Consider the following 24899-nt stretch of genomic DNA (forward strand, 5'->3'; position numbering starts at 1 on the left):
TGAGGGAAACTTAGAGATGTGAAGCTTGGAAAGCAATGATAAATCTTCCCCATTAGATTATGACATCTTTGAGGTAGGGGATGAAAATTATTCAGCTTGCCCCCACACCATCTGGCATAATATAGCTTTTTAAATATAGTTAACCACCATTAGATGTTGACAACATGAATTTGTTTTTCTACTTAAACTGAGATCTATTGATTGAGAAGTTTTTTATACTTCTAATGAAAATGAATATAGTTTTAGAATACATATTAGTAGCATATAAATGTGAAAAGACTTACACAATACTAAGTCAAAATTGCATTTAATGTGTATCATGTAGTTTGTTACATTGGAACCATATGCATACTGCTCTATTTGCATCTTAATGTCTTATATGTCATGTATATTACAATGAGCTCTATTGGATTATTGTTAGATGATTCTCATTTGTTATAGGATCATAGCTTAGTGGTTTTGTTCAACCAGTAAGTTGATTGATTCCAAATAATTTCAGAACACAACACATGAATGAGAAAAAGTCTGACTACACAGATGGTTAAACCAAATGGGACTATCTAGGATGATGCAAAGGTAAAAGAAGATTATGTTCCCTTGGGCCCACACTGGAACATTGTTGATGAGTAAATCAATAATAAATAAGAACATAGGCCTTGACAATAATGGTAATGAAGGGTGCGTGTATTATATGCATGTATTACAGTAAATCAAACACTACATGAGATAAAGGAATAGGAATTAACAGCAACTTCAGAGGATATATTGATGTCTTTCTGCTGTAAAAAAAAAAAAAACACTTAAGGATAATGCCAAAAATATTTGCCTAAGTAGGACTTTTCATTAGAAAGGCATGTTGTGTTGTTTATTCCTATGATAGTTCAAAATGGTTTATTTATCAGATATTTTTCACCAGTTATTTCTCTTGGTTGTGGGACTTGAACTCTGAGCCTGGGCGCTGCCCCTGAGGCTCTTCAGCTCAAGGTGAGCACTCTACCACTTAAGCCACAGAACCACTTCTTGTTTTCTGGTGGTTATTTGGAGATAAAAGTTTTACTGACTTTCCCACCTGACCTGGCTTTGAACTGTGATCCACAGATCTCAGCCTCCTGAGTAGCTAGGATTACAGGTGTGAACCACTGGGGCCCAGCCTTCACTAAACTTCTATGACGCAATATTTCTGAGTTGAATTTTTGTTTTCCTTGTCTTGCAATGTATACTACTTGTTACTATTCAGTCTCTAGGTAACTTTCTGGGTAATTTTTTTTTAGTTTGAAAGGATTTGTTTTGATGAGTAATGTGATTCCTTCTTTCCTTTCACCTCAATCTTCTAGTTAATATACAAAATAAAAACCAAATGTGTGTGTGTGTGTGTGTGTGTGTGTGCATATATATATCCCTTATTTTAAAGTGATTTTGCATCTCTGGGCCTCAAATTATTCATACTACTTCCCTTTTTTAATTCAGGGAGATAATCCAAGTGATAGCTTGAAGTTTCCTGGGCTTTTAATATATGTCATCCTTGTTCATGACATTCTAACATATGTATATGCTGATCAGTACCATTATCATGGTCTCTTCTGTACAGAGGAAATAAATATTGAGGCAACTTCACCCAAGAAAACAGAAAAGATATGGTCAGATGCGAGTAGAAAACCTTCATGAATTTTGCCATTCACTCTATAACAATAAACTTTGCCTTGTTTTGTGAATTTCTCTTGTTTCCTTATTTTTATGTTGGATGGATTCCTCTTTTTATAAATTTATAGTATCAACATGGCTTTATTCTTTATTATGACCTTTGTGCTTAGTCCAACAACCCTTGTCTGAGATCCCTTGATCAGTAGATAATTCCTTGGAGAACACTCCTATTTTTATATTTCATCATTTTTGAGTCATGTATATACTCATTATGTGTTTGTGAACCAGCTTCTCTTTATTAGCTGTCTACTGTCTATCCACAAAGCTTAAGATTAGCAGGCCAGGAGATATGGCCCAGTGAAAAACAACTAACATTGGGTAGGGTAATCTTCCTCAGGGTGAAGACTGTGGGATGAACTCTACTACAATTGCTTTACTCTTAAGAGCAGACTGTAGAACTTAACTGAAATGGCATGAATATTTCATAAGGAACAGTGATTGATACACTCATCTCATATATATTAAAATGGATGAAAAATAAAATATAATTGTGAACTAGAACTATGTTTCTTTTTTCTATTCTTTTTTTTTGTCAGTCATGGGGCTTGAACTCTGGGCCTGGGCACTGTCCCTCAACTCTTCAGCTCAAGGCTAGCGCTCTGCCACATGAGCCACAGAACCACTTCCGGTTTTCTGGTGGTTTATTGGAGATAAGAGTCTCAAGGACTTTCCTGCCCGAGATGGCTTTGAACCACAATCCTCAAATCTCAGCCCCCTGAGTAGCTAGGATTACAGGCATGAGCCACTAGTGCCCAGCTACAGAACTGTGTTTCGTGTGTGTGTGTGTGTGTGTGTGTGTGTGTGTGTGCATGTGTGTGTGTGTGATTCCTTTTGGATGAAGGGAATGTACTGTCTTTTTGCTAACATTAAAGCCTGCTGTTAGCAAAGGCAGATAATAGAGACTCACTTTTCCGGCTTACTGTGGAGTTTTCTTCAAACTCATTCTATAAAATGAATAGATCGATACATTTGCCTTAAACCCATAACTATTTTCCCTAATCTAATCCTAGATGATGAATTTTTAGCAGATTAGTTCTTAGAGCAAAATAGTAAATGACTAACCATATTGTGTCAGCATTCCATACTACAAACTTTGGAGAGCTCTGTCAAAAGCTCAAGAAAATAGGCTACTATACACATTTTTCATAGTAAGTGATAGAACAAGATAGCAAAGTATTTTTCCTAATGTGTAAAGGAAGAATACTTAATAAAAGGCAAGGTTTTTCAACCTTGACAAGAGACAATTTTCAACTGTGACTGTTTTGAGCCAGCAAATCCTTTGTCGTAGGGGGCTCTGCTGACACCCTCATTAGGTCAAGAGGACTTTTGACCTCTGTGCACAAAAGCCTATTACCACTACCCTAGTTATGACAGCCATATCTATCGTCAGACACTGCTAAATATAGGCTAAAGGGGGAAGTTTCTCTGACATTAAAATTACATATCTAAAATAGAATGGTATCTTTATTTCAGAAAAGAATGACTTAGTTATTATAATGATTTTCTCCAATCTTTACTCATATTTACATTCACAGAGTATATTCTTTTGGAGGAGTTTCCTGAGTACTAGTGATTTAATAACCTTTCTTGCCTTTCCTCAATGAATCAAATTCTATCATGCTTGAATTAGCCTGACCAATTTCATTAGCAATCTCACACGGCTAATCCCATTAATTTACTTTAGTGTCACAGAATTCCCTATAGCCCATGGTTTTGAAACGTGTTGCACTTCTCTCAAGAAGAAGCTTGCATAAGTGAGAAAACTGGTTGAATACATCTAATTCTTCCAGATGCAGCCCTGAAAGAAAAAGTAATTTCAATGCTCTTAGCACTAAATACACACATACACACACACACACACACACACACACACACACACACCACACAGACATACACACACAATATTTTCTTTAAAAAAACAAATATATCCTCTTTAGAGTACTTGTTCTTTAATCTGGTGAAGAGTTAGTATGAAATTTGTGTAGTAGAACAACATAACAGCTATTTATCCACTTGTTTTTTTACATGAAAGTAGAATCTATCCAAATGAGGTTGTAGATTTTCTTATATTCAAATTTCCCTGGTAAGATGTATATGAAGTAAGGGATAGTAGGTACAAATTATCTGTAATAGTCAATACTTTCTGCAGCATGAAATCTCTAGATTCTGTTCTAGAGGATTCGTGTATCTCATTAGTTGCTGGGAGAACCAAAGGTAGTAATAGATATGAGATGGTTGTGAAAAGCAGATAGCATACCATATAGCAAGAGAGATTGTTACTCTGAGTGGTTCACTGTGAGCAGAGTAAGGAGATATTGCTGGAATTTAAGTGTTGCTATACTGTCCTTCTGTCCACCCTTATTACTACCAAGATCATTATCTTCAAAAGCCTTTTGAACAAAATTCTTAATCATATATATATACTGATATACGTATATATATATACACACACACATTATATATACATATAGACCCAAACCTATATATGTGTTTCATCATGTTACAGTTTCTAACACATTTTTTTGCTAAAAGCTAGCACTCTACCACTTGAGTGATGGCTCTACCTTTTGGTTTTTTGGTGGTGCTTAATTAAAGATAAGAGTCTCAGTGACTTTCCTGCCTGGGCTGGCTTTGAACCACAATCCTCAGATCTCAGCCTCCTGAGTAACTAGGCTTCAGGCATGCACCACCAGCAACTAGCTTTCTAACATAATTTTAACCTTCATGTTTGCAATAAGGGAGTAAAATGATATTTTTAAATTTATTTTTAAAATGAGGCATCTGAAATGAAACAAATAAAATGAGTTTCCTGTAGTTACATAGCTCTTCATGTGGGAGCTATTAAAGTTAAGGTGTTTTGAAATTTAAGGTTTAGAGTCTGTTCAATTCATTTTCTTCCAAACAGATGTCATTTTCTTAAAATTTAAGGAGGATATAAATGAAGCAGTAGTAATTGAGAAGGGATTGTTTTCATACACATACTCACACAGGTGTGTATGCATCTATGTGTGCATGCACCCATATAAAGTTTGTATGTATGAAGGTAAGATTAAATAAGGTTTCAGATTTTTAAATGAAATAGTTATGATCAGTTGTACAAAGCAAAAGTTCTTACGACTGAGTAACAAAAAGCATGCCTTTCATATATTACAAGATAGTTTCCAAGTAAATTGTGAACATGTAGTTGCATATATTGTTTAAGGGACTGAATTTATCCTCCAGAAGATTTTTCAAAAATACATGCATATATACATATATATGTATATACAGACATACATATATATATGTGTATATACATACATATGTATATATACATATATATATATATACACATACATATATATATCTCAATTGAGGAATATCTAGCTAGGATGCAGTTTGCCCAGTTTGCCCAGATGTAAGGCTCATGATTTGAGTCAGTGATTCTGTATGATTCATATGCCACTTCCTTACAGATGTTATGCAAGATTCATGAGTATTTGCTAAGCCACTCACAAAGTCACTATCGACATATAAGTGTCCTTTAAAAGAAAAATGGAGCCTTTTGTTTTTATTATGTGGGGATCCATATCTTAAAGACTTTATGATTACACTGCAGCCAATTTATTTTCTCTTAATGGGCAATTGTACTTTGTATTAATAGAGTTCTTTAAAAATAGACAATAACTAAAGCACTAGATAATCACCATCATCCCTTCCCTGTAGCTTGATCTATTTATCGAGCCCAAATCTTCCTGTCTCTCGCTGCCAGGGAAAACTTGGTTAGGAAAAAAAATCACAAAATGTTCTGTTCTAACCTTTTGCAGAAGGTGAGGAAACACACTCTCAAGTACAAATCCGATGCTGAATTTTACCAACTCCTTATACACAGCAGGAGTAACATAAAAAAGAAACTGTTGATCACTTATACCACTGATGTTAATCTTCAGGCCAAAGTAAACATCTCCACCTACATGTGCTTTGCAACTGCTTTCCGTGACTCACAGATACAGAAAATGAAAATGGATAACCTTTCTGCATCAAAGAAAGATGTATTAATTTTTAAAAGTGTACTTGCTGCTTGAAAAACACCATCCTCTCCCTTAAGTGAATCTGTTTTTAGTTGTTTTTCTTTTTTAATCAAATTTCCTACTATAAAATGAAACTGTAAGCATACCGTCCAAGAGTGATTGCTTTTTGTAAACTGGTTATTTCCTTCCATACTACTACCTTTAAGTCTTTAAATTCAATTCTAGACCAAGCATGGTGGCTCACACCTGTAACCTGGACCATGATTGAAGGCCAGCAGGGGGCCAAAGTTAGTGACAGATCATCTCAACTGATAAGCTGGGCATGGTGGCATGTATCTGTCATCCCAGATCTGGGAGGTGTAAATAGGGGAGTCGTGGTCCAGGCCAACTTAGCCAAAAACAGGAAAGCCAATTCAAAAAAAAAAAAAAAAGCAAAAAGGGCTAGGGACATGGCTCAAGTAATAAAGTGTCTTGAATTGGTGGGTGTAGAAAAAAACTAAACTCAGTAAAAGCTGTTAAGTAAAGCAGAAAGAGAACAGAGAAGGAGCTCTGTATGATTAAGGCCTGCATATGCATGTGTGCTCAAATGATAATCTCTTTGAAAACGTAGCATGTATACACTAAAAGACAAAACATGACAGAAATAACGGGAAGGTAAAAGGGTCCTGTCTGGGCTACGGGTACCAGTAGGAGGCACAAGGGTAAGTAGAGAAGGTGAAGGAAAGTAAAAATGGTCAACATAGAAAATAGAACAATGATGCTTTTCAAGATTGTTTAGGAAGGGAGGAGGAAGATGACAGAGAGTGACAAGGATGAGTCAAGTTTCGGTACATTGTATGTTGTAGGGACATGTCAAAATAGACTGATGCTGATTAATATATGGGAGAATACAACAGTAACAAAACATAAAGATTCTACTTGTACATATCTAACACGGGAGGGAGTTGTAGAATGGCTCAGGTAGGAAAGTACTTCCCCAGCAAGCAAAAGAAGGTCTTGAGTTCAAAACTCAGTACCACCACAAAAAAGATTTAGTCATGTATAAGTGTGCTGTATTGCTTATACATACACTCATGCATCATTCTAGTACTTCATCCTATCATTTGTCTTATACCTGGAGGTATAAAATTCAACCTATTCACAAGTATCTACCAGGTTCTTCAGGCATCTACAGTACTACATGCTGTCAGATTCTTAAGTAAAGACCTCAGATAACTATGACAGTAAAATTCCTTTCTGGCTTCCTTTATTTCCCAGGATTACACACTCACCATGTACTTCCAGCAGTCTTGGAAAGACAAAAGGCTCTCTTATTCTGGAATCCCACTAAACCTTACCCTGGACAACAGGGTGGCTGACCAACTCTGGGTTCCTGACACCTACTTTCTGAATGACAAGAAGTCATTTGTACATGGAGTGACAGTGAAAAACCGGATGATCCGCCTGCATCCTGATGGGACTGTTCTCTATGGACTCCGGTAAGTGGCCAATGCATGCTGCTGTTGTTCTAGCTCTACAGAGGGGAGTGGTAAGGGAGAGAGAAGCAGTTTAGATGTTTCATATGCATAGTAAACTTCTATTAAAAATGATAATATCTCCAATAAGATTTGAGTTCAGCATGGGCAGGAATGTACAAGAACATTTTTGCCCCTGATTTCCAACTATTACCTTATTTTAGCATATATATGTATATGTGTGTATACATATATATATATGTGTGTATATATATATATATATATATATATATGTCACTAAGTCACCAAGATTGTTCCAAGTTGCAGGGATAGGTACTAAATTATGACAAGGAAGTAAGTGTTTTGAAGAAAATGGAAAACATTATTGTGGCAAGTTTGAGAAAAATCCATGTATTAGTTTTTAAACTATTTTATTTAATCTTTTTATTTAGGTTTGTGATTCATATTACGTTAATTTTGCATTTTTCACGAAGTATGAGTAGAGGTTCTATACTTTCCCATATGGCTACCCACTAATTCAGGCGTCATTTATTAAAAATATTTTCTATGTTTAAAAATTCATTTGCAGTTTTGCCGAACATATCTCAGCTATGACCTATATTTAGAGGATATGTAGAGGTCTTTAAATTTTTGCAATTCTCTTTAAAAAAATAGATGACAGGTATACAATATATCCACAATATATGCACCCAATTTTCTTACTATACTGGTGATATTATTGGCTCCCTAAAATTGTTTCATTTACTATGAACACAAAGCTAAAACTCTATCTATGGTGCAAAAATCTACAATTAATATCTATAAGCTTGACAAAATCCCTAAGAAACATGGAAGTGAAAAATGTCTCAGAGACAAAATTTATAATCTTAACTTAGTGGTTGGTTATTTGGTTGAGAAATTTGTCTTCATTTATACAGTAAAATTGTATCATCTTTCTTGGCAAAATGATCTTTAAAAATTTTCCACTGGTTCAGTTACAGTCTGAACTCTAGTTACAATCTGATCTAAATGTGTTGTGGAAAAATCATGAAATAAAGCAACATCTCTTTTGACTATACTGATAACAATTACAGACAAAAATGTACTAATAGTGATTGATAATTGATTCATAGTGATGGTTCATATACTGGAATGACTCAGACTTTTTGTTGTTTATCCAACTTATATCAAGTATCTAGTCTAGAAAAGTAATTCCACAACCAATCTTAATATCCTAATCAACAGCTATTTTTGCAAGTTAACTGATTACCCAAGAGTGCATACAAATAATTTTTTAAAGTTTGAAACAAAGAGCAACTATATTTTTTACAAGAATGAAGGTCAAATTGTTAGTTTGCAAGATTATACTATAAGAATTTCCAAGTTATTTTCAGTGTCTACCAATGGGAATCGAATCATACAAAGAAATAACATATTAGAGACTCATTAAGATTGAATACATCTTAGAAAATCAACCTTAGAGAATCCTAAGTCTGAATTTACTTCATTCTACAACTGGAAAACTGAAGCATAGAAGGACATAAGGACTTATCTAGGATCACAATGACATAATGACAAAAGAGGAACTAAGTTTTTTTTTAAATAAGTTTTTTATTGTGAAAATGCTGTACAGAGGGGTTATCGATACGTGAGCAAGGTAATGACTATATTTCTTATTGTTGCCTCCTCCTTTGTCTTTCCCCTACTATCCCTTCCCTCCCACCTCCTCAACTACACCCGCCCCCCAGCCTAAATGGTAAGGTTCATTTTTCGACATAATGTCTTGACTAAGTTTAACTATCCTGACTAGAAGAGCTTCATTTTTTCCTTTCTGTTGTCTTCTAACATCTCTTTCCAATTTGTACAAGACTGCCTTTTCCTCTTCAGAGACAAACTATGGTCTATGTAGCTTAGTTTATGGACCTAGTAAGACCATCCAAATAGAAACAGAAACTATGCATCTAGCATGTGGACTCTGGTGTACTTTTTTTAATTTTTATGATGAAAATACTGTACAGAGGAGTTACAATTACATGGGCAAGATAATGAGTACATTTTTTATCAAGCATTGTTGCTTCCTCTGGTGTACTTTTTGTGGCACCCACTTTCTCCATAAATGTCTCATATCAGATCTGATACTGCCCTAGATCCCTACTGCCTTTACCATAGCCTCTTTCCTCACAAGCTGTGGTTTGCCATTCCCTAGAAACTATGATATCTTGGAGACAGCATAAGATAGAAAAGAAAATGCATAATATTTGCAGTCAGATGAATGAAGTTGGTTTTGACTGGTTGGCCTGGAACAAATTAAGTAACTTTGCTAAGATTTCTTTTTTATCTAGAATACCTCAATACCTCCCAAATTCATTATTGAGATCTTTAAAATAATAGGCAAGAGAAGTCTGGAAATATGGCTTAGTGGTAGAATGCTTGCCTAGCACTCATGAAACCCTAGGTTCCATTCCTCAGTGCCACATAAATAGAAACAGTGCCCAAGCCCTGAGTTCAAGCCCCAGGACTGGCCAAATTTTCTCATTGTGAGTTTTATAGCCCTATTATTAGGTATTGAAACAATACTGCATTCTGATGGTGGCTCTCTAGCTCTCAGGGGGTACTAATGATCAGAATATAGATATATTTGACCAATTAAGAAGATGCTCATTGAGGATTTAGTATGTGCATCATTTACTAATTTGGTTCCGGGGCAATTTGTCATATGGAAGAATGGAAAGAAATTGAAACTGACAGACTTGTGAGTGCACCAGTTTGCATCCCCCAGCCAGCTTAAAGAAAACCTTAAGTTGACCTTAAAGGGAAAGGATTGGACAACATTAAGCCTAAACTCCCTTCTGAGCCTAAATTCAATTATGCTCTAATGCAACATTTCCTAGTTGTAGAAATTAAAATCTGTAACTTCTTTTGATAAGAGCCTTTTAAAGAATAGCTATCATTTATCATTCCTAAGCACACAGAATAGAAAATCCTCATTCTACAATGTGTGATTTGACATCTTTATAGTTGTACAGTCCCTATTTTAGATGGGAGAAATCAGGAGAATAAAATTGATGGCCATCCTCCTTTCCATAAGTCCAACTAATGATCATTGTGAATGAGGTCACCCATTACTGAGTAGTGTTTAACAATGACAGGATCCATGAGATTTTCTGAATGCGGCCCCAAACCCCTTTGACCAGGTATTCCACAATCATATGAACATATTAAACAAAGTCCAATATTTCCTACATTCAAATTCAGTCTGAGGTGCTTCAAGTTCATTTATAGAAAATCACAAGTATAGAGCAGGTTGTACTGTATCTTGGTGAACTATCAGATTTGACACTCAAATGATGATGGTACACTGGCCTGCACGAACTCCCCAATAACAGAAGAGTGTCGAATGGAGATTGGAACTTCCGAGAAAACACAGTTTTGTGAAGCAGGTGTCTATCTTGGAAGAGAGAGCTCATTCCTTGTGCCCTTTCTTATTTATTGAGGTTCCTCTACTGTGTGGCAAAATGCACTCATCCATGGGAAGTCTGAAACCACTGAAATTTTCTACTTTATTTATTCAGGGCTCCAACGATAGGACTATGCTGTAACTCGGGCTATGCTGTAACTTGTGTAAGGAGACTGGGGCTTTCGTCCCATGAGCTCCCTCTCTACCCTCTCTCAAAAAATCCATAAAATTTCCCCTGGCTTTCCCCTTCTCCTTTCCTTTCACTGGAAAGGAAACACATTGTCTTCTTTCTAAGGCTAATCTCTCCCCAAGTGTGTTTTCTCCTACTGCTGCAACTGCCTTTCTGTTTTAGTTCTCCTGTACTTCAGTCTTCAGGCTCTTCAGTCTTCAGGCTCATCTCTCTACTGACCCTTCATGCTAGTGCGCTTTCAACATGGAAGTTCATGGAAGCTTTGGTTTTCTCTACTTTGGCACCCCTGAGCCCTCCTCCATCTCGTTTCCCCATTCCCAATCAATGGAGCCCCACATAGTATGCTGCTTTCTTTTTTTTATTCTCCCCACCCCCTTTTTATGTGGTACTAATGTTTGGATTCAGGGCCTCATACTGGACTCACTTTCTCAGCTGGCATTCTACCACTGTATTTTGCTGGTTACTCTGGAGACAGAGTCTTGGGAACTTTTCTTCCTGAACTGGCTTTCAACCTCATTCCTCTCGATCTCAGCCTCCAAAGTAGCTAGGATTGCAGGAGTGAGCCTGTGGCACACAACTCATAATACGATTTTCTTAAAATGCCTCTGTCCAAAATTACCAAAGTCATCCCCAATGTCTATCAAGTTATACTCTTGTCTTCTCTAAATAACTTTAGAGTGATCATTGACTTGGAATAATTTTTGAATTGCTTTTGTTCTTGGTTAGCTGTTTCATCACTGGCTTTTCTTTTGTCTCTAATTTGTACAACAATAGCAGGTATGACATACTAAACCAATTTAACAGCCTCGAATAAAAAAAAATTCAAACCACTGAGTTTCAGAAAAAAATGAAAGATTTGTAATTGTTCACTAAACATTTCAATCTAGGTGCCTTGAAGTTTCTCCTGACATGACACTTAGTTCATATCATTTGTTTTCTCCCAAAGCAGCTCTTCCTTCAAAGCAGCTCCATCCTCATTGGCAGGGATGAGCTGTGAAACAGCTATGTCTCTTGTGCCTGAATCTCTTGTCTAAAGCTTGCTCTGTCTCATCTATCTTCTCTACTTCTAGACCATGTCTGTCACTAAGTTAACGCTGTCAATATCTGTCACTTCCTGGCCAGTTTTCCTTCTACAATTTTTTCCTTCTTATCACTGTCATCTGTTTTTCCTATAAAGTATGCTAGATCATCTCACTCCCCCCAAACACAAAAATATTAATGTCTTCAAAGCCCTCATCAAATTGACTTCAATCGTACATCTGTAATCTAAGACACTCTACTTATTTCTCAAAACATGTCAAAAGAATTTCAACCCCCAATGTGTCCTAAATAACTTGCTCCCTGAAATTCAAATTTATTGGGATACCCTATAAATTATTTCTCTGAAATTTAAGTTTATTGAGACCACTTATATTTTCTATGTAACACTATAGCCATAATGAAATGTCCTACTGTATCTTCCCCTAAATACCCTTTGCTCTAACATTTTATCCCATTTACCCCTTTTATCATTTTTGAACTATTTTATTATTATCTTTAAGTAGTTGCACAAAGAAGTTATAATTTAACAAAGCAGTTTATGAATAAATTATATCTTGGTCAATGTCACCCCTTTCAACATTCTCACTCATCCTTCCCCTACCTACTCCTTCCCTCACTTTTCTTAATTTTTTAGGTTATACATTGGATTCTTGTCTGCATTTTCTCCCTCCTCTCTTCATTTTTCCACCCTTTCCCTTTAATCCAACCCCTTCCAAGTCCCCACTTCCTGGTGCTTATTTTATTGAACCTTTACCTTGCTTTTCTAAGGAATTACACTATTTGAGTTCTCGCTTGAATCTACAATATTTTAGTTAATACATTTTTATGCTTGCATACCACCCAATTAATTTACTTCTTATAGGTTTGTAAGCTAAATCAAACTTCAGCCTTGAGCTGATGAGTTGAGGGACAGTGCTCAGGCCCAGAGTTTAAGCCCCACAACCGACAAAAAACAAATATACAAAAAAAAAAAGCCCACCAGTACTTGCATTTAAAAAGGCCCCAGTTCTAGCAGAAAAAAGAAAAAGATACAAACAAAAACAACCACCTGTTTTTACTCATTTCTCCCATTTTATGGTACTTCTCTCTCTTTTATATAAAATATTACCCATCTGAGTGCGCTAGCCATGCCTTTTATCCCAATTCTTGGGAGGCTGAGGCAGAAAGATCTCAAGATGGAGACCATCAGCCTGGGACTACAATAAAAAAAAGCCTTTCTTTCTTTGTTTTTTATAATAACAAATTATTTTTTTTTTTGCTTATGTGGTGCTGAGGAATCGAACCCAGGGCCTCAGGCATGTAAGGCAAGCGCTCTACCACTGAGCCACCTTCCCAGCCCTAAAAAAAGCCTTTCTTAGCAAAAGAAAATTCTTGTTCCTAATGATATTAAAATGCTTATTACTTTATGCTACTATATATATATAGATATTAGAACATATCACATCAGGAACATGGAGGTGAATTATTTTGTTACATTTTATAATTTAGTTTAGAAATAATCCCTTCCATACGATTGAAGTACATTTTGTTTGCATTTTGCATGTGTCAAATTTGGTTTGAATGTATTTCACAATTATTTAAAATATTTACATGATTCTCATGTCCATCTGTGAAACCAAACAAGTTTTAACCTTCTTTGCTGCCCCAATGCTCTCCCATTCCATTCTTCTACCCATACATAACCATTTTCACTCTTGGGGGATTTCTCTTGCATTTTATCAGACACCTGAGTACAGTTACATCCTTCCTCTGTGTAGAAGGTATCACAGCCTGCCATCTGATATGTAGGGTAAAGTCTCCCTAAGTGTTGAGAGCAGGATTTAACCCACATCTACCACTGCAAGTCTCTGCTCTTAGCCTTTACACAAGAATCCTTAAGAATCCTGACGCTCATTTCCAGGAAGAAAGTTGTCTGTGCATAAGACTTCATTGTTTCCTATTACAGAAATGCAAACAATACAGAAGGCACACAGCATAATTGGGAATAGCGCTTCAAAGAGCAGAAGCCTTCGTAAACACCACAACTTTGTGGGGATCTCTAACATATTTTAATGAGTACAAATTCCAGTAAGAAACTTTGGAGCTTTAGGTTTCAGGCACAAGTCTAATATTCACTAGACAACTGTGACTTGATGTGCATCTGAAGAAATCCCTTGCTATATTTGCTTTGCTTAGCTCTATTCTGAATTGATTTTTTAATATTTTTGACAGTGCCTGACTATGGGTTATATGTGAGAGTAAAATCAATGGCTACATGTATTGAATGTAAAAGAAAGACAGAGTTTCCCATACTACCTTGGAGGATCAGCTGTCTTGTCTTGGTCTTTATGATCAAGTAAAAAGCAGAGGCAATTATCTTGATAATACAGATCCAAAAAAAATTTTTAAATACACACCATTATTGATTTAAAAGCAGTTTTGTGGTCCTAAATATTTCATCAGACACCCTGAAAAAAATTCTTTCTCTCTCCTACAGACTCAGCCTGCATAGAGCAGTCACAATTACATCCACAAGTCCAGTCCCGATTACACACAGCTCACTGTGAGATATGCTGGAAAGAGCATATTGGGGAGTTGATTGTAGAGAACAAATTTGTGGGCTGATACAGTGTTTGCAGAGTACTGGGTGGTATTGACAAATGCACCTTGTAAGAGAAAGAAACTTGTTATTTCGAGTGAAAAGGATCAAAAACAGACCATGCATAAAGAATAGGTAACTCAGTTTATTAGGAAAATGCCTGGATACTCTCTTTACAATTCCACTAAAGGGCTGTGTTGCTATTCCTCTCACGGTTTAGGCTACTTGTATTTTAGAGTTTCATCAGTCAACTAGAGACAGCTATTTAAAAGGTTCTCTGGTGAAGAAAGCCTTGTTATTTTTGCTTAAGGTTTCTTTTGAATGTTCTTTATTCTTCTATGTATGTGGGAAAAGGAATGACTGAATCCTGCTTCCTAGCATCTTATAATTTTATAAATAGGCATTGGGATAATTTCCAATACTTAATGAATGATTGGAATAATCATGCAGTTATTATAGCTATCATGTAACCACGTAATTTGTAGAATTAATCATTATGATAAATTGTCCTTAATAAAATTAAATTTGAAGATTAAACCATTGACCAAAAATATTTTTAAAAGAACTAAATATCAGCCAAACATGGTGGTATGTATCTAAAAATCCTAATTACTCAGGAAATAGAGATAAAGAGAATCAAAACTCAAGAATACCCTAGACAAATAGTTAATGCGACTACCATTGCAATCAATAAAAATTGGGTGATGTGTGCCTGTCACCCCAGCTATGTGAGAAGTATTGATATAAGAATTACATCCCAAATGTCCTGGACATAAATAGGAAAGTCTAAATGAAAAAAAAAAGAAAGAAAAAATTGCTAGGAACTTGGCTCAAGTATTAGTGTACCTGCTTATCAAGAAGCAGGGCCTTGAGTTGAAAGCCTGGTATGATCAAATAGAGAAAGAGCCACAGGAATGCAATTTAAGTATCTAGTAGAAACATACCACAGGGAGAAAAGACAAGAGAAAAGTCATAAAGAAGAAACAGTACAAAAAATAATAATACTGGTACATGAAAGGGCTAGAAGCATGCCTCGTTACTTCCTTGTCTGAGTTCAAACTTCAGTCCCATAAAAAGCAAGAATGCCAGCAGTACACTTAGATAACACATGCTACTTATATAATAATGATTGTTACCAAAATAAATAATTTAAGTTCTCTTTGCCTATCTTTCACAGCATCAGGTTAAAGCTAGGCTCCTATAGTAATATTCCATGTTTGTAAAACTTTCACCTGAAAAGCAGCATTTGACTGTATTGTGATTTTTCTAATTTTGTATGTCAAAGAGAGGCCTTGGAGTGTTTCTCCAACTTTGAATTCCATTGTGGGCTGTGAATTACACATAGTACTAAGCCTGGAATGTCCTTTCTCTTTGTGAAGTCTATGACACTGTATAACATCCAGACACAGAAGCACTGATGCAGCATTTTGAAACATTCCATCATTATGGAAGTGCTAATTTACTTCAGGCTCAAACAGAAAAGTCACAAAAGCTCTCTCAAGAAGAGCATGTGCCACTGAAATACATGTGAACACATTTTTAAAATTTTTTAATATTTTTTATTGTGCAAATACCATACAGAGGGGTTACAGTTACCTGAGCAAGGTAATGAGTACATTTCTTATCAAGCATTGTTGCCTCCTCCTTTTGTTTCCCCTTCCCATCCCTACCTTCCTATCTCCTTCCCCACCCCACCCCCAAGTTGTAAGCTTCGTTTGTGGACATAACATCTTGTACATTTCATTGTTGCAATGGGTCCACCTGTATCCCTATTTGAGCAATATGTTTTTTCCCTTCCCCTCCCCAAATTATACCAACATCAAATACAGTGAAAACAGAGGTTAAAGCTAGAGTTTTAGAAGAAATGTTGACTTCTTTTTGCCTGTCAACCTGAGTAATCTGATCGAGATTGACAGATGTCTTTACAATAAGCCTCATGTTGCTTTGTTAATGTAAAAGAAGTAATGGAGAAATGACTCCAATATTTACTGGAACTAGTACTTCAACCTCCTGACATTTCAACTTGCAAAACACACTTTTGAAAAGGAAAAAAATATATTGTCCTTAATGAGCCTCTTATTTTCTTCCTTTGCTCAGAAACAATGAATGTTGTATAGCCAAAGAGAACAGGTATTATTCTAAGACAAAGAGCATTATATTAAGGAACAGCACTGTATGTCATGAATCTGTATCTGCTTCTCTGTGTCTCCTAGGACAACGTTGGGTTTATCTTTCCAAAATCTTTTTTTTTTATTAATAAAGACACATATATAGCCCTGGAGATCGAGCCAACTCATAAGAAAACTACAGTGAGAGTTCTACCCATTTTTCTTAGAGTTGTAGGGTAGTGGCAAAATCTTAAGCCACAACAAGAAGAAAAACTAATGTATGTGCTGTTTTTTAATATGCCTTTCAAAAACCCTCAAACTTATGTGAAGTTGCTTAAGGCAGAGTTATATTTTCTCCATGAACATCAAAGTATTAGTGAAGACAGAACGTATTGTTCTAGAAACAGAACAACAGATTGCTTTGAAAATTCAGGTTATTGCATTTCTGTGACAAAGGTAGAATCCTGAGGATGATGGTTGGGAAGGGATATGTGTTATTTATATGTTCCTATCCTCTCAAAGTACCCAGCACCAAAACAAAGGAATTTCATCCCTTCCACTTCAAAAATATTTTCTTCTCCAGCACAATGGACAAAGGGACTGCCAGCTTTTCAACGTTTTGTAAAAATATTGGAGATATGAAAAGGCCAGGCTTAACAGCACGAAAGGGAAAAGAAAAAAATGGAGAGAAAAAAATAGAATTAATAATGAATTGTTAAGGGATGGTAGGGGAAAAACAAAGGAGGGGCTCGATAGGAAATGTACTCATTACCTGACTCATGTAACTGTAACCCCTCTCTGCAGTATCTTTACAATAAAAATATATATTTAAAAGAAAACTAATAATGAATTGTTATTAGTAATTAATGACACTAAATTACTGCTACAAGTCACTTCCACATTTAACAACAATCACAAAACTCAAAACTATTTTGAAAGGATATCTGCTGGCTTTGCTCACAGATTCCTTAGTCAAAAGAACATCCCTTAAGACCATTGTCATCCTCTGTTTCCTTCTGAGTTCTGTTCCTATGCCTCAACTGAACTTCTGTTCTATCCTGCAGTCTATCCTGCACTATTTCAGCATATCATGGACCTATGCAGGACTTGTAAACTCCCAGTCATCCATCAAGTCCATATGGCTCTTCAGTTTTGCAGTACTTTTTGATTAGATCTTATGTTGTTTTCATTTAAAATTTGCCTATGGATGGGGCCTTCTTTTTCTTAAATTATCAGAGCGATTCTTATTTTCAAGTCTCTAGACATTCCAATTCTTTTCAGATCATTAGGAAAAAAATGTTTTCCTTATTTTTAACTATCTACAACTTAAAAGTCATGGGTAGATTTCCTCGTAAGAGTTAAAAGTATGTTCAGCTATGAGGATTAGAAACACAATATTATAGACAATGCCTTTTACATTTTATCAAAAGAAAAGCATTTACATGAGTGTTTTAATACTATTTCCCTCAGAAATCATCAATACTTTTGGACTTATAATATTTTCAAATCTCTTGTATAGGATTCTCACTTGAACCCCAGGCCATATGCTTAAATATGCAAAGTGACAGCAAATTGTTCCTTGATTGTCATTAGGACTGACGAAGTTAAAAACTAATTTGTGAACAATATTTCTACTCAAACATTTAGCTCAGAACACATGCACAAGTAATTTTCTTTTGTTTCATAAGACAACTTATAATAAGACAACTTATAAATGCAAGCTTGTAGCAAAGAAGCTCATGAAAGCTTATCACCTCAATGGAGCCATTATTAAGAATCTAAACTTATTTCTGTATGTGACAGCTCTACTAAATTCAGAAAGTATACATATTAACTAACCTAAGTCAGAAAAAGTTAAGCAAGAGCACAAAGCCCTGAGTTCAAGCCCCAGTACCAGCACACACACACACACACACACACACACACACACACAAGACTTAGACTTGTTCTGTGTTACTTCCAAAACAGATGAAAGATTGAAGCCCAACAAGGAAGCCTTTCAAAGAACATATCAGTCCCATTTGTGTAATTCATTGAATCTAACAGTGGGGAAAAGTTTCCCATAAAAAATTTTCTTGGGCTGGGAAGGTGGCTCAGTGGTAGAGCGCTTGCCTTGCATGCATGAGGCCCTGCATTCCATTCCTCAGCATCACATAAGCAGAAAATGCCAGAAGTGGTGCTGTGGTTCAAGTGATAGAGTGATAGACTTGCGCTGAAGAGCTGAGGGACAGTGCTCAGGCCCACACAACCAACAACAACAAAAAATTCTTCTATAGAACTATTAAAGAAAAATGAATCAGTGCCTTGTCATATATGCTTCTTTAGAGCTAGATAAATGGTGAGAAAGGAGGAATCTTGAGCTTTGGAATCAGATGAACCAGCTACACCCTTCTGGGTGGTATGCCTGAAGATCATTTAATCTGCTCCATCTTTTGGCACCCAAACACCACTTCACTTGTAAAATATGTAAAGTGATAGCCATCTCCGAGTCTTACAAGGACTGTTATATACGACATGAAAGTAGTGTTTTATTTTGTTTTACTCTTACTCATCTCTCAGAGTTTCTATGAGTGAAAGTACTTTGAGTGCTGTACCTGAGTATAAAGTGTAATAAATGGATTATAAGGTATATAATAACTCCAAGTTGCTATAGAGCTAATGGAAAAATATCCACAGCAAATGAAAGCAAGGCTATTGGTCGAAAATAATCTTGAACTGAATCATCTGGGTGTACAACAAATCATCTATATGACCTTTGACATATCAACCAAACTTTCTATTGCCACTCATTATTTTATCAATAAAGCATACTTGTCAAAATGCATTGAAGATGACTAGCAAAATGCCTGTCACCTAGTAAACATGCCATAAATAGTAACTGTGTCTGTTCTTACATTTTACTCTGTGAGTTGAAAGCCTATCTCTTTAATACGTCATTCTACTTCCTGGGGAGGTTCTGCTACTTTGAAGATTAAATGGACAGCCCTTTCTTGGCTTTATACAATCACATAGATTACCTTTGATGATATCGCTCCCATCCCTGAGAATCTCTCCAGGTCTGTTCAAAGTAGACAATGAAGAGGAATTTCTTTTTTTTTTCTATGACCTGAGTTTTTTCTTGTAATTAGATTAGTGGGGCCAGAGAAGAATGAAGGCATTATCCTGGCTCAGGAAACTCTGTTATTGCTCATTATTTTCAAGTATTATGTACTTTTATCTTTTATGTCACAGGATAATTCTGCACCAAAGAAACTGTATGTGCTTCAAATATAAAGCCATTTTTATTCAACCCATATAAAAAGGGCAATGAGGAATACCATTTTTAGAGAAAGATTTAGAAAAAAAATGTCTTTAAAGATCAACCTCCTTTTTTCTTTTATCTAGAAATACACAAGCTAAATGAGATGCCCAGAGATTTAGTTTCGGCTAAGAAGCTTAAGAAAATTAGTAACCATGGCTGAATTTTGCATTCATGGTTGAATGTAGACAAAGTACAGTATAATGAATTGCTTTGTTCCAGGTTGCACTTTTATGTTCTGTTTTATCTTCATCTTTATTGTCAAGAACAAAATTCTACAACTTCATGACTAAAAGAATGATTGGCTATCTTCTTAAGTCACTTACTTTATTTCCTGTGGATAGTTTACTAGTTCTCAAGAGCTTTAACGAAGCATAAAGAGATGATCGTGAACTAATTAGCCCACATTGTGCATACTGAAGATGATGTACAACAATGTCCAGTTAAATAGTCCATCTCTTGAACAAAACACGATATTTATGGAATAAAAACAGTCAATTCTGGAATATCTCAGGGACTTTATCCCCTGTAAAGACATATTTAGGAAAATCACTCAAACGTTCATTAATCTATGTTCATTAATAGTGCCATTTCCTAATGGTGCAATATCCCTTTTCTAACTCTATTATAGACATAAAAAGCTGGCACTGAGATCCAATGTATACTCTGAGTCACTGCACATATGCCAGGAGTTTGGGGTCATTTACAAAGAAAAGATCACTGATTCAAGTTAAAGTATTGGAAATTAAGTAGCTATCAAGTTCCCCTCTATTAGTCACAGCCCCAACAGATACCTGGAGCAGAGCAAAGCATCTTCTTTATTTTCCTTCCACTCTAAATGTAAAAGAGAGAGAAGGGTCCTCATTGATATAGAAAGTCTTTGGTAAGAATAATAAAACTTAAAGTAGGAATGAGTCTAGAATATGTCAATCCAATTAGTCTCTGATAGACTAAAGCTTGAGAACAGGAGCTCCAAGGTGAGCATGGCCCTTCTTATTTCAATGGGCCTGCTCTCAAGAGTTGGCAGTCAGGATTAAGTAGTGATAATCATAAGTGATAAGATATAGTAAGATTTTCCCATGACACTCACCAGCTGGATATCTCTGGTCAACATGCTCAAACTTTCTCAGCTTTAATTTTATTCTCTGAAAAGTGGAAATTACAAAGTTACTATATTAAGATCCCATTCCACTGAATTAGCATCTTAAAATGTTATATATTTGAAAAGAGGAAAATATTTCTGACAAAGTGATGTTCATATTAAAGATGAGAGTATTGCACAGTACTTATATCATAAGACAAAATAAAAAATATGAAAATCAAAGTGATCATTTGTCCTCATAATACTTTTCTTACTCTTCCCATTCAAATCCAATTCAAGCTCTAAGGACTTGGTTATTTGACTGTTTTTTAATTAACTTTGGTTTTGTTATTTCTTTTGGGTTTTATGTATTTTTGCAGTGCTAGGAGGACTTTGTGTTCATTTGCTATAAAATCTGCAAATTGCCTTTTTTTGCAATTTTTGTTCATTTGAGCTTTCTAATTTGTTTCAAAATGTCTTACTAAGTCCTATACAGTTTTGGATGGAAGCTAATAGTAGCAATAATGACTGCTATTTACCAAAGATATTAACTATGAAGCATTATTGCAATTTTATTTAAGACATACTCCAGTTCCAAATGTGCACCACTTCCTTTTGCAACAGATGAGGAAACTAGACCTTACAGAGGTTAGATAGCTTATCCAAAGACATTGGCAAACACATGAACTTTGCCAGAACAGAATCTGGTTTTATATTGGAATCTCACACCATTGCATGGTAATCAGATAATTATATGTCTCAGAGAATATAGGAAAATAATTTGCTAACTGTATTGTTGGCTTTCTTTTTGGTTTAATTGATTGCTAAACTGTTGATGGCTTAATTGATTGCTAAAGTGTTGACTAATATTTTCATTAGGAATTGTTGGGACTCACAAGAAGTTTTGGTAAAGCTCTTGTTTATTAAGAGGTATTATTAACCAGTTTATAGAACTTGTCTAAAACCAACCATTTGCAAATTTTTCTAGTCATACAGTTGTATTGGAATGCTTATTTAACCTTACTCATAATTCATAATTCTGAATTAAACAATACAAAACTATGCAAATTAAAAAATATTTAAATGTTTTAAATCAAAATCTCATTGCTCAGTGAATATTTTAGGAGACTATATTAAAAAGTAGCATTTTTATTACTCTTTCTAAATATTTATAAATAAAATATTAGAAATGGAAACTACTAAAAGACCATTGTATGTTTTTGTTATCATTGATTCTATTTCATAGTACACAAAAATTGAATAAAAAATAAACACATTATTTTTCAGCACCTAAGGAGCAAATATCAAGGATAAGACTACTTAGGTTAGATGTATTCCAATTACATATATTATACCCCGATTCCAAACCCACACACAGACTCAAGAATTAAACTAACTTCATCTCTTTGCTCAAGGATTCCAGAGTGACTTGACAATGTTTATAGTATAGGTTTTCTGCATGTCTAGAATTTAATTGATTTTTCCAATCTCAGTAGGAATGAGACAATAAACAATAAAACTTATAAAAACTGAATCATCAAAACAAGCAAAACAAAATTAAAATCAATTAAGATATTTTTAACTTCCATGGATATTAGTTATTTCTAAATCTGTAGATAAGAGGTATTTCCTGGAGCCCCAAAGACCAAGAAAATGCAATTATGCATTTTCATCTGAAAAACTTAAACCTACTGAGATAGGCTCTAGCTAAGGATTTTACATTTATCTAAAAATATAAATATGATATTGTAATTCCCCTAAATAAGAGTCTGGCCAATTTAGGGGGAAGTGACAAAGCATGTCTTCACATTTTAAATAGTCTTCATATGTGCTAAGTCTCAGAACTAAGAATGATGGCTAGATTACTGTTATGTTGTTTGTTTATTATTTTATCATTGGTCATTTACAGATGTGTAATTATTGCCATGTGTTCTAAAAATCAATACTCACTTATATTTACAGAAGGCATGACTAATATTTGGTGTTGCTTACTCTTGCTTCTATTACTTTTAACTTGCTTTTCACATTATTTTTCTTCTTGCTGCAGTGTGAGCTGAGACTATGGCTTATATACAGAGAAATACATACATTTCATACTTATGAAATATGAGACTTTCATATCAGGCTTTCAGTGGCTGTAGAATTCTATTCTCAAAGGTATTTTTACTCAGAGCTTTGGAGGTTCATTTTTAGTACCTTTTAAATTAAGATCAGCAATAATCATCATCGCAATAAAACCACATTTCTCTGTATTATATTTTAGGATTTTTGACCATGAATGTAACTTGATGTCAGGTTTCTTGCTTCAATTCTTAAAATTAGTTGGTATCCTGGGATATTTTATTCCAATTTAAAACTCATAGAATCCAGGTATAGATGACTCATGCCTGTCATCCTACTTAGAAGGCAGAAATTGGAGGATGGTAATTCAAGGACAGCTGGGGCAAAAAAGCTGATGAGATTCCGTTTCACTCAATAAGTGGGCAGTATATATCTGCCAGGCCAGCCATCCCCAAGGAATAGTTAGGAGGACTGGGTCTAAGTCAAACCCCAGGCAAAAACACAAGGCCTTCCTTAAAAATAACTAAAGCTAAAAGAGATGTGACACTGCTCAAGTCATAGAGTTCCTGCCTAGGAAGAATAAAGCCCTTAGTTAAAACCCAAATATTGCCATAAAAAGAAGTTATGTGAGTTATTAATTCTGCTACATTCTCAGTTATTGTATTTTCAAATATTGGTTGATGGCCATTACCCATATCTGTGTCTTCGTTGGAGCTTCTGGATCATTTAATTCGTGTTTCTTCATTTTTCTTTTTTGTGAAAGTCATTTTTCTTTTTCATTTTAGAAATTAAGTTGTTAAAGAATCACATTCTTTGTTTTATACAATCTCTATCACTTATTACTTTTGTTTTTGTTTTGTTGTGAAAATACCGTACAGAAGGGTTACAATTACATGAGCAAGATAATGAGTACATTTCTTATCAAGCATTGTTGCCTCCTCCTTTGTTTCCCTTTACCATCTGTGCCCTCCCATCGCCCCCACCCCACCCTCCCACCCCCGCCAAAGTTGTAAAGTTCATTTTTCAACATAATGACTTGTACATCTCATTGTTGCAATGGGTCCACCTGTATCCCTACTTAAACTATTTTTTTCCTTTCCCCTCCCCAAATTATACCAACCTTAAATACAGTGAAAACAGGGGTTATACCGTGGGGAAGAGACATACAAAGCAACAAAGAAATCATCTTATAAATATGTTAGAAACAATAGCAAGAAAGAAAAACCATTTGAGTCCTTATCTTGGAGTTCATTTGCCTAACATCAACTTATCTGACCATTTCTGCTTGTCTCAGACATATACTAGTAATTGCAAATAAGGGAAACCATGGGACCTATGTTTCTTTGGTATTGGCTTACTTCACTTAATATAATTTTTTTTTCCAAGTCTTTCCATTTCCTAACAAATGGGGCAATGTCATTCTTTCTGATGGAGGCATAGAATTCCATTGTGTATATATACCACATTTTCTTGATCCACTTACTACTTTTTGAACTGAATTCTGCCCCTAAGTTTAATTGTTCACATTTTATTAAAAATTACACTTGTTTTTTTTCAGTTGTGTCACATGTGCCATCTGGCTCTTCATTTGAAGTTTTAATGGCAATAGCCATGATTTCTAATAGGATCTTTTATTTTTAATTTAATTTTTATTTTATTTATATCTTTTATTTCATTAGAAACATTTTACTAATATATAGGAATCATATATGTTTATATAGTATAAAGCAATAATTCATTATATATACAGTATATATAATTACCAAATCAAGATAGTTTTTACTTTTTAATACACTTGGAACTACTAATTATATATATCCCAAAGGTCATTAAGGTGACAATGGCTAGGAATGTGGATGCTAGACTTTGATGCCTGCATTTTCAGTCTAGTTCCATCTCTTACTTTTTTTTTTTTTTTTT

At 35.1% G+C, this 24899-nt stretch overlaps 1 protein-coding gene across 3 annotated transcripts in view; it reads left to right on the forward strand.

The window, feature by feature from the left end:
- The window catches only part of Gabrb1 (gamma-aminobutyric acid (GABA) A receptor, beta 1), a 296173-nt gene that overhangs the window by 111914 nt on the left and 159360 nt on the right, over window positions 1-24899 (forward strand). For all 3 annotated transcript variants that reach the window (XM_013008958.1, XM_013008959.1, XM_013008960.1), the window contains one exon: window positions 6969-7189. In XM_013008958.1, the coding sequence (XP_012864412.1) occupies window positions 6969-7189 (221 nt within the window). The remainder of the gene's footprint in view (window positions 1-6968; window positions 7190-24899) is intronic.

This window comes from Dipodomys ordii, unplaced genomic scaffold, assembly GCF_000151885.1.
Source record: "Dipodomys ordii isolate 6190 unplaced genomic scaffold, Dord_2.0 Scaffold8, whole genome shotgun sequence".
Lineage (NCBI taxonomy): Eukaryota > Metazoa > Chordata > Mammalia > Rodentia > Heteromyidae > Dipodomys > Dipodomys ordii.